Genomic DNA, 12,089 nt, shown 5'->3' on the forward strand with positions numbered 1-12,089 from the left:
CTGATACCTAAATCAAACAGAAATTTAAACTTGCCAAACAATTACCGTCCAATCTCGCTCCTAGCCGTCTGGGGAAAAATATTAGATAAAATGCTTACAAAAAGATTAACATATCATCTTGAGAAAAGAAACCTCATCAATGACAATCAATATGGCTTCAGGGCTGGGAGGGGAACGGACGAGGCGCTTAAAAAAGTTGTTGATATCATCTGTGAAAAAAAATCAGAGAATAAGCATACCATTGGGGTGGCTCTGGACATCGAGAATGCGTTCAACCGTGCAGATTGGACAATCCTGAAGAACGCAATAAACAAATTGGCATTGCCCGACAATTTGGCCGGTTGTGTCTTTAGCTTTCTAAAGGATAGAAAGGCTAAATTTTTAGGAGATAACGGCGATACTCTAGTAGAAAGTAACTTAAACATTGGTGTACCACAGGGCTCGTCGCTTGGACCCATTTTGTGGTTGATCTTGGTTAATGACATTTTTAATTTAGTTCGTAATATAAATTTTAGCCAATTTATTGATTTTAACCATGATGATTTCAATATCATTGCATTTGCAGATGATATTTTACTGTTGGTAAGTGGTCCAATTTTCTATAAATTTGATAAACTGGCGACTCATATTCTATCCCACATGTCAGACTGGGCCGAGAACAACAAATTAAATTTTTCGAAAGAAAAAACTCAACTTATTACATTTCCAAAAAATAAAAAAAAGATGGGAAGACTCCCCTGTATTAAATTTAGACCGGATGATACAAACAATATTAAAAATGTAAGTACGATGAGATACTTAGGGGTGACCCTCGATCCAGGTCTGACATGGATTCCACACTTAAATGATATTAGAGACAGAATTACAGGTTTTAATCAGGGAATTAGTAGAGTCGCCAGAGTTACATGGGGTCTCAGACCACAATTGTTGAAACGCATATATCTCCAGGCAAGTGAAAGAATTATACTTTACGCCGCCAGTGTCTGGTACAGAAATACTAGGAGAATTAACGAAAAATTAAACAGTATCCAGCGAATACCACTCTTAACCATCACGAAGGCCTATGCTACAACGAGCACAGAGGCAATCCAGATACTGGCGGGTGTTATGCCAATTGGTTTGAAAATCGTGGAGGACATCTTTTGCAAAAGGGTGAAGTGGGGCTGGAGACTCGAGGACATAAATTATACTCTACCAATTGATCTTGATCATAACATAGATTTCGAGAAACCAGCCCTAGGGCATCCTTCAGATTACATTGCTTTGCCCTGGGGATATAGCAGCCCTAAAGATCAGGGAGTGGAGATCTACACTGATGGCTCTCGGATGGAGGCAGATTATCCGAATAAATTCAGGACTTCACACGCAATGATAGTTAAGAACAACGGTATCACGATTTTCAAAGCCTCCACCAGAGTCACTGATAACACCAACATATTTATTGCAGAGCTTTTGGCAATCAAGTCTGCCCTGATATGGCTACGTCAACATGATATTACACATGCAACGATTTTTTCAGACTCACTATCATCCCTCCAGGCCCTGGCTGACCCAGAACCCAGTTCCAAACTCATAGAAGAGATCAAAAAAATTTGGAATAAGAACACTATTTTGAACTGGGTAAAAGCACATGTGGGGATCCAGGGCAATGAGGAGGCAGACAGGGCAGCAAAGGAAGCCATTGGTTCTGACAGTGTGGATCTCCAGGTTCTGAAGACCCCCAAACAAGCTAAAACCGAAATCAAACAATATTTAATGGCAAGGTGGAAAACCAATTGGGAAAATTCTGAGAAAGGCAGGCATACATTTAAATTCATTAAGACCCCGTCAACTACAAGGTTGCAAACTAATTTCTATTTTAACCAATTTCTAACGGGGCACGGAGTGTTCGGAGTACACCAAAACAAATTTTTTAATAAATCAGATACTTACTCTAACTGTAACCAAAGACAAACCATAGAGCATCTTTTATATTATTGTGACCGGTACCGAACACTCCGAAAAAATTATTTCTTCCAAAAAACAGACCAACAAATTTTTGCAGACAAGGTTTGTAGAGAAATTATCAAGATTATCATTAAAACTACTCTTGAGGAACAAATGGAATTAATAAACAAAATTGACAATAACTAAAATTTTAACCTGCTTAATCTAACCACCTTGCCAAAACTTTTTTTTGGACCACATTGCCATTTTAGTGTTTTAATTTGACTTTTAACTTGACTTTGCATTTTATACATGCTTTAGGTTTGTTTACAACCTTTGGATTTTAATACATTTGGTATTTTACATTGCGATTGTATTTTATACATGGTTTTTAGATTGTTATACACCCCTTTTAACTCTTACCTTTTAGTATCTATTGGTATTTTGTCCTCTGTTTTTTTGTACTTTAATTGAATTTACTCTGCTTTACTTGTTGTTCTTCATTTTAACTACCTATTACTACTTCACCCTCACTATTTTGGTTCCACCAGCAGGATTCAAGCTGGCTTGATTGGCTGGATCCTTTCAATGCCCTATTGGCAAGTGTATACATCTGTGATTTTGTCTTAGTTTTAACTTTTCAATTTTAGCACTATACTCATTTATGTCATTTTATCCTTTCACCTTTTGGCGGTTTTATGAGCTGTATTTACGGCTGTTTTTGGTGAATTGTTAGACTTTTTGTCTTGTATTAAGGGTTCCACCAGCTCTGGCTCACAGCTCACTCAGTTTTTACTGGTTGTCTCAGGGTTCACAATTTTTGTATTATATATATATATAATTTTTGTATTCTATTTATATGAGGGTTAATAAGTTTTGTATTGTATATATACATATAATTTTTGCATTTTATTTATATAAGGGTCTGTTGACCTTTTAAATGATTCATTGTATTTGGCGTATGGGCCTATTGGCCTAGGCCGCTGTATATATATTAAATTACAACAATTGCATAAAATTTCGTAATTCTAGCTTAAATCTTCATAGGATATGGACATTTTTATGAAAAACTAATTTTTTTTTTATCTTTCGTTTCTTTTGCTATAAATTTAAAAATATTCAGTGAAATTTAAAAATGTTTTTGGAGCAATTTAAAATTCAATACAAGGATTGTGTTTTAAAAAAAGTTCTCTTAAAACTAAGCAAGATATGAGTAATTTAAAGTAATTTTTTCCCTTAGGAAAATTTGCCATAGAGAAGCCTATGGTAATCTATGGCAACCTATGGCTACCATAGAAATTTGTATGGCAAGATGCCATACGCCTATGGTTACCATAGAGATTTGTATGGCACAACCCCATAAGCCTATGGCTACCATAGAAATTTATATGGCAAGATACCATACGCCTATGGTTACCATAGAGATTTGTATGGCAAAACCCCAAAAGCCTATGGCTACCATAAAGATTTGTATGGCAGTATACCATAGACCAATGGTAACCATAAGGATTTGTATGGCACGTCACCATTGGCCTATGGCAACCACAGAAATTTGTATGGCAGTATACCATAGGCCAATGGTAACCTTAAAGATTTGTATGGCAGTATACCATAGAGAAAAGCTGATCTAGATCTCCACCAACGGAACAACAACTTCTATGGAGTCCTCAAAAACATCTTCTAAAAGAAAGAAATATCCATTATTTCACCCCGAAGTTAATTAAATTCAACATGTAATCCCGCAACGCATTCCTGGTGAGTCTTTTCCGGCTTCCGGGTGGCCAATTTTTCTATTTTTGAGTGTTTGAAATCCGACGTTCCATTCTTTTAGGCTTAGAGTATCAGACCGCCATGTTAACGTGTCATCCACTTCAAGTGGAATCTTTCGCTAACTTTGGCGACTTATTTTAATATTTTTTTTGATCTCATTCTTGGTCAAAAACATTTGACTGCAGACGCCTATGCGATTATTTTTCTGAATTTATTAAGTTTTTAATTTCCGGCAGTCTGGTACTTTTATTATCTGTATCTTTTTAAAATATGTCGCGATTGGGTATAGGTTTTCGTTATGTCAAAATTTGCCATTTGTTGAGTTTGAACACTTTAATTAATATCCCTTAGGAAAATTTGCCATAGAGAAGCCTATGGTAATCTATGGCAACCTATGGCTACCATAGAAATTTGTATGGCAAGATACCATACGCTTATGGTTACCATGGAGATTTGTATGGCATAACACCATAAGCCTATGGCTACCATAGAGATTTGTATGGCACAACCCCATAAGCCTATGGCTACCATAGAAATTTATATGGCAAGATACCATACGGCTATGGTTACCATAGAGATTTGTATGGCAAAACCCCAAAAGCCTATGGCTACCATAAAGATTTGTATGGCAGTATACCATAGACTAATGGTAACCATAAGGATTTGTATGGCACGTCACCATTGGCTTATGGCAACCACAGAAATTTGTATGGCAGTATACCATAGGCCAATGGTAACCTTAAAGATTTGTATGGCAGTATACCATAGAGAAAAGCTGATCTAGATCTCCACCAACGAAACAACAACTTCTATGGAGTCCTCAAAAACATCTTCTAAAAGAAATAAATATCCATTATTTCACCCCGAAATTAATTAAATTCAACATGTAAACCCACAAGGCATTCCTGGTGAGTCTTTTCCGGCCTCCGGGTGGCCAATTTTTCCATTTTTGAGTGTTTAAAATCCGATGTTCCATTGATTTAGGCTTAGTGTATCAGACCGCCATATTAACGTGTCATCCACTACAAGTGGAATCATTCGCTAACTTTGGCTACTTATTTTAATATTTTTTCGATCTCATTCTTGGTCAAAAACATTTTATTGCAAACGCCTATGCAATTATCTATCTAAATTTATTAAGTTTTTTAATTTCCGGCTGTCTGGTACTTTTATCGGTGTTTACATTCTCATTAGTTTTTTATTTTAATTCCACTTAGGTTCTTGCAATGCTTTTTTACATTATCTTACATATGTTAGGGCTTTATATTTATATTTTGTGTTTAATTTTTGCTTGCCATTAAATTGTTTTTTATCATGTCTTTGTGTTTTACTATTTTACAACTAATATTTCTTAAGTATCCACGTATATTTGTACAATGTTCTGTTACATGTTTTTACATAGCTTAGGGTCATCACTTAACTAGATTTGCTGGATTACTGGTTGACAATTGTTTTGCTTCAATATCATCAACTGGACAGTCCCTGGCCATATAATCTGTTGCTGTAACCAAAAATGCTTTTAACAATTTAATCTTTCCTTAAGTTTACAACTTTTTCGTCATAGTGATTCCCTATACCCAATTAATGTTTATTTACTATCCCTAACCAAGTGTAAATTTGTCAATAACAATTATTAATTTTACCAATTTTAATCATGTCTTAAGCATGTTTTGTATTTACCAATGTTTCTATATTGTGTTCTCTTTTCTAAATGTGCTTATCATAATTCAACATAAATTTTCTGAGTTTTTTCATCCCTCATTAGTAGGGGATCAATTAATTTAGCCTGTTTTCTATTCTTAGCTTTTCATAGTCTAATACCATCTTTTTTATAGATAAAATTTTGTTCACATGCCACCACTGGTTGCACCGCTACATATTCAGCTTTTGTCCCGTTTGATCTATTTTAAACTAATTTCGCTTCGACCACCGGCCCCACTCTTTATCTTTTGAGTTTTAATAGTATTTTATTGTTTTAGTAGTCTGTTTAATTTTTAGTTTAGTATCACATATCGAAATTTAAAGAATTTTCATACTCGCTCCGACCATCGGACCGTTATTTTGCTTCGCGTTCTTTTAGGTTCCTCTAATATCTGACACTTATCTAACTAATTATGATACCAATCAATCAAATTAATGTTTTTTGTACTCGCTCCGACCTCCGGACCCACTTTCTATTTTCTTATTTTTACAGCTTTAACAAATATTAGTTGCCTGTACTCAATATATTTTGTTCCTAATCAACATAACCATTATTTTCCCCACTCGCTCCGACCACCGGACCCATTTTCTAGCGGTTAGTACTAACTGTTTGAAATTTATTTGAATAAGAACCGCATACAAAAAGGATTCTGCAAGTAAAACAGGAGAAGTTTATCAAGAAATTTAAAAAAAAACTTTCTGGATATATATTTATTCCACAATTATTAAGTTTTGCATTTTTAATATTATCCATTGCGAAAGATTCTTGTAAGTAATTATTTTTTGACGTATGGTAAAATATCAACGAGAAATGTTGCCATAGCTGTATGGCAAAGGTGTACCATAACCTATGGAAAAATATTTCTTCATAAACTGTAGCACATCTTAGTTTTATGGCAAATTTTTGCCATATAAAAAAATGCCATAGGATATTCCTATGGGGTTTTGCCTATGGCAAAATTTTGCCATACACTTTGGCCATACACTTATGGCAAAACTTTGCCATACAAAAAATGCCATAGGATATTCCTATGGGGTTTTGCCTATGGCAAAATTTTGCCATTCAAAAAAATGCCATAGAATATTCCTATGGGGTTTCGCCTATGGCAAAATTCTGCCATACGTATATGGCAAAATTTTTGCCATAGGCAAAACCCCATAGGAATATCCTATGGCATTTTTTTATGGCAAACCTATGGCAAATTTTCCTAAGGGTTTGTACTGCCCATAAGTGAAAAAAAATACTCATAATTCATTTTCATAATTTTGTAGTGAATGGTATATGGCAATTAATGAAAAACACCTTATTTGATTATCTTAAGAACGTAAACAATTTCGAGCAATTTTCTGTGCAGTTTTTGCACTTTTCAAAGTAAAGCTCAAAATGATCGTCATTTGCAATACACAAGATAATTGTCTGCACTTATTAATTAGCATGTTTGAGGTCACCCCCTCTTTATGATAGAGTCCTAGAACGTAAAGATCGGATCATTAGATAAAAAGTTATTCAGAATGGTCCGTTTTTTTGTTTTCTTTTAGCGCACTTTACATCTGTCTATCTATTTGTAGAAAAGCCACCGATAAAATTCAAAGAATTTACAGCTAATTTAAAGCTTGACGTTTGTAATAAATATATATATTACAATAACATGTGTTAATTTGTGAAATTGAACTTAAAATTGTCCAATTATCCTTTGTAGAGTTAAATATTGCGTCTTTGTTTTCATAAAATTCGAAATTTTGCTGTCCTTTTCGAAAATATTAGTGCTTAATGGCAAATTAGATGCCACTTACATTTTTTTAAAAAAACAAACATCTATAGAAAATTTTCCAGTAAAAAATATACGTTCTGTGAAACTAACTTGTTAAATTCATTTCTAAATTATTCCTCTTAATATAAATAGTAATTTAGACCTCTATAAACCTAGGCATAAAGCTGTCATTCATGAAAAAAAATTACTGCTGAAACTTAAAAATAGTTGCACCGTTTTTCAAAGACTATTGTCATACTGATAAATCATTTGCAACATTTTACAATGCTTATTATTATCATTACCAGAAAATTCAAGTATATTATTCAATTATTTAAGGTAATTGTAAGTACTTGTTTTGCAAATTGTAGTTTTAAATAAAGTCACGAAATCTAATCTTTAATTAAATATTACATTTGATTCTGAAAGTATTGTTTCACACTGCTTCTAATGCTTCTAACAATAAAATAAATTTTAAATATAGAATGTTTTTAAATTAGTATACGAATCAGACTCTAAATAATTCATAAGAAAAAATTAATGATAGAGGGTTGTGCATAACAGCAATTTAAATTGACAAATATGAAAAGCGTAGCGAAAAATTTAATTAATAATTTAAATAAGATGCTACTAAATATTCTACTATGTTTTCAATCATCTTAATATTAAAATCTCAACTAAAATATTATTATTAATGGATACCCAACTGTAAGATGAGAACAAGAACTGTGTGAAGCATTTTTCTGAATTTTTCACCATTTCAAAGCAAAAAAAGGACATATAGAATCAAATAAGTTTTTGAAACCAAACGTTATTTCAGTTTTAAAATTGCATTTTGGAATAGTATCTGTTCACAACTTTTTTCGGTGGATATTATAATGTAAAAATTATCTGCGCAAAAATTTTTTATTAAAATGGAGCTTTGTAAATTTATTTCAATTTTGTTTTGTTCATGTTTGATATTTCCCACAACTTACACTAAACAAAACAGACTTAACAATTTACTTCTGAAATTCATTTCTTTAACTACAAACTTTTTGCCTACAATGATTGTTAGTTGTTCAGCTGTTTCAGTTATTCAAAACATTTTCAATAAACCTGTTGCTGTCGGTTTAGTTTCCTCGTCGTTATTTCTCGTAATTTTTTGTTGTGCAATGGTTTTAACCCATTAAGCGCCAAGTCTCCCATTTTGGGAACCTTTGTTTAAGAATTTTTTTCTCGCTGAGTAATTCACATGCATATTTTTTATATTTTTTTATCGACTGTTGAATGTTTTTAGTTTTATTAGAAATTTTCACAGAAGGTTCGAGATGTAAATTGTTTGTTTAGAAATTGCCTAAATGTAATCAAAATCGCTTTTTTTACTTCAAATGAAAATAATTTCAGAAAAAAAATAATTTTTCAAGTCGAGAAATTTAAAAATATTGAATATACAAAACAATTGTTCTGTCATCATATAGTCGCCAACAAAATTTTAAAAAATTGATTTAGACCGATTTTACAGTTGTTTATTTAAAGAGGTCCCAAAATGGGAGACTTGGCATTCTGTGACTAACACCATCCTCAACACATTTACATAAAGGCAAATAGTTATGAATTCTTTTTCGTCATACTTAGTACCCTCTCTTTTGTTGTTGAAGGTCAAATATTATCAGTGCAGGTGTTGAATTGCTCATTGTGACCCCTCCCATTATCCATTCTGTCACATAGAATGTTTCAAACTGTAAGATAAAAAAAAATTCTCAGTATTTTGATCTAATCGTTCGGTGAGTGTCGTTCTTTTTTTTCTAAGGAACTTTTTAAAAGTGGCTCGCAGGTTTTTAACTGTGCAGCAAGCATTGATTATATGGAAACATTAGATACGGATAAATTTTCAGGTCATAAATGTAGTTTTACGTGCTTGTAGTATTATGTCTGCGTTACAACAAAGAGTGTTAGCGTTGTAAAATGGAAAGACAATAAAATTGTATTCCTGGCATCAAATTTTGAGGGAATTGAACCAATAGGACGTGTAAAACGTTGGTGCCAAAAGTCCAGGAAGAAAATTGATTTACCTCAACCTGGAATAGTTGCCTCATATAATCAGAACAAGGGTGGTGTTGATATTCTTGACCGATTTCAGTTCTTACAGACCAAAAATAAATTGTAAAAAGTGGTCGTCGCCCATTTTTACCAACGTTCTTAACATGGCTGAGGTAGCAGCATGGAGGGTTCATCGTGAGGTTAATGTACAGATGTCAAAATTAGCATTTCTTCGCGATGTAGTCATGGGACGGACCGGAGACTTTGCCTTATGGACTTGGACCACATGGGCAAGTAAATACCAACATTCGATTTGATGGAGTTAATCACTTAATTACAGAGGCTCGTAAGCAGTGAAAATATAAGTTGTGCAAAAAGAACACTCCTTTGTGTTGTGAAAAATGTAAAGTAATGCTTCACAAAAAGTATACAATTTTGTTTCATACAAAAATGCAGGCAAATTTGAAGAATAATAATAAAACTGGTAAAAATATTTATGAGCTATTTTGCTTCTTTGTTCAAGCATGTTTATTTCAAATTTAACTTTATTGATCCCATTAAAATAGATTTGGCGATTTTTATCAAAATATATGCAAGTAATGAAACTAAACGTTTAAGTTGTTGCGTAGTGTGTAAGTGAGCTATGTTAGTCCCATTAAACGCCAAGTCTCCCATTTTGGGACCCTATTATATCTTTTAAAAAATAAATTTTTTTTTAAAAATTTAAAGCTCATGTGATTAGAAATGTCTATTACTTCTTAAAATATACCAAAATTCCAATTTTTTATCAACGATTCATATGGCGGCGTTTAATGGGTTAAGAGTTTATGACCTATTGCGAATATTGAGTTGCTTGAAAAAAGCGCAAATAATCATAAACTCAAAAATCAGAATTTTTCTTATCTCATGGTCTATAATTCAAATTTTTACTTCTATTTGCTTTGTTAAATTCATAACTAAGTTAATTTCACACGCAAATTTTCTAAAATTTTATGTGTTTAACTTACATTTCAACCATCTCTGCAGTATCATTATTTCGTTATTCTTATCATTTTGACTACGTTGAGTGCCTTTTACTTCCCCTCAATTGTTTTGCAATTTATTACGTCATAGTCAGCTATCAGTTAAAATTATTAATTGACAGCCTCAGGATTCACTAAATTCTGCGAGAAAAATTAATTGTAGCAGTTTCAGAGAAACATATTTGAAAATAAGTTCGTTTGTTGAAAGTTTTGATAAAGAAATGTCATTTTTAGTATTTTCAGCTATCATGATTGGGCGATCGACTGTTTTTTCGCGTTTGTCAATTGGTTTTCATTCAGATCAGCATACACACCATTCGATGACGCAAATAATGCTGCTCCTCAGTATACACCAATTTATAGCATTTGTGGGTATGACGACATCAGCGTCTTGGATGTCTGAATCAGCATCAGAAGTTCATAATATTGCCCACAAAGCAGCTGGAAATAGTGAAGTCGTATCCGAAAAATGCAAGCATTTGTTGTTCTCACTGAGAAAGAAAGTCTCTTAACAGCGTTGAAAATCGTACCGTTACGTCGTCAACTTATACACTGTTGGCCACCGTAAATACAACACCCTGAAGGAAGCATGCAAATAATATGAAATTTACAACATGTATTAGTGGAGGTGAGATATGTAAATGATTAGAATTTCAGCGCAGACGCACATTACGCGCGTCTGTGGTGCCACTTCAAAGTGCTATTTAAGGCATGGAGATTTTGGCGATTTTAAGTTCGACTATTGTGTTTGTCTTGTGTTTTTTTCAAAAAACGATTAACTATGCCTCCTAGAAAACAGCGATCATCTTCTGATTAAGTATCCGAGTTCGACAGAGGAAGGATAGTGGCCTACCGAGGTTGCAGATTATCTTTCAGGGAAATCAGTAGTCATGTTGGACGAAACCAAACAACTGTAATGCGCATATGTAATCGTTGGATGCAGGAGGGTACGACGGACCGACGTGTTCGAATGCATCCACATCAGTGCACCACTTCACGTGATGACAAGTGAATTGTGCGCATGGCAGTGACTGATCGCCCAATCGCATCACAAACCATAGAGCAGCACATTCAGTCTGTAACGCATCATCCTGTGTCGGCGAGTACCGTTCGACGCCGTTTACAGCTGAGTGGTCTGCCCGCAAGACCTCCATTGCTATCATCTACCTTTGACGCAGAACCATAGACGTCTCCACCGCCAATGGTGAGATGAAAGAAGGACGCTTATGTCTGCAACACCGCGACGGTCGCATTCGAGTCTGGAGACACCGTTGAGAGAGGATGCTGAACAGCTAAGTTATGCACCGCCACACTGGTCCTGCACCGGGTATTATGGTATGGGGCGGTATTGGATATCACTCTTGCACTCCACTAGTATGCATTGCCGGTACTTTAAACAGCCAGCGCTACATCACCGAGGTGCTGGAGCCAGTTGTCCTTCCTTATCTTCAGAGCTTGCCCACAGCCATATTTCAACAGGATAATGCGCGACCACATGTGGCACGCATTGTCCAATGGTTCTTCGTCAATCGCCAGATTGAATTGCTTCCCTGGTCAGCAAGCTCTCCGGATCTTTCGCCCATGGAAAACATGTGGTCCATGATTGCTCAATGATTGACCCAGATTACATCCCAAGCTGCCACGCCAGCTCAACTTCGGCAACGTGTGGAAGCTGTTTGGTTTGCTGTACCCCAAGAACACATCAAAATTCTCTTTGAATCAATGCCGAGGTGTGTGGCAGCGGTGATCTCCAAAAATGGCTGCTATTCTGACTACTGATTTTGGCAGGAACCACACTTCACAGATTAATTTAATTATTTTATGTTATCTGTAAAATGTTATCTATAAAATAAATTTTATCTATAAAATAAATTTTGTTGTGATATCTCTTGACTTT

General features: G+C 34.4%; 1 protein-coding gene across 1 annotated transcript; it reads left to right on the forward strand.

Moving 5' to 3' along the window:
* The first annotated feature begins 789 nt into the window (after nucleotides 1-789).
* On the forward strand, nucleotides 790-9,297 carry LOC147808738 (uncharacterized). Its single transcript, XM_087162722.1, has 2 exons — nucleotides 790-1,758; nucleotides 9,055-9,297. Exons 1-2 carry the CDS (start codon nucleotides 790-792, stop codon nucleotides 9,295-9,297), a joined length of 1,212 nt encoding a protein of 403 aa, XP_087018848.1.
* Nucleotides 9,298-12,089: the final 2,792 nt, after the last annotated feature.

The sequence above is a fragment of the Parasteatoda tepidariorum genome, chromosome 5 (genome assembly GCF_982258835.1).
Source record: "Parasteatoda tepidariorum strain Cologne lab strain chromosome 5, Ptep-v5.0, whole genome shotgun sequence".
Classification (NCBI taxonomy): domain Eukaryota; kingdom Metazoa; phylum Arthropoda; class Arachnida; order Araneae; family Theridiidae; genus Parasteatoda; species Parasteatoda tepidariorum.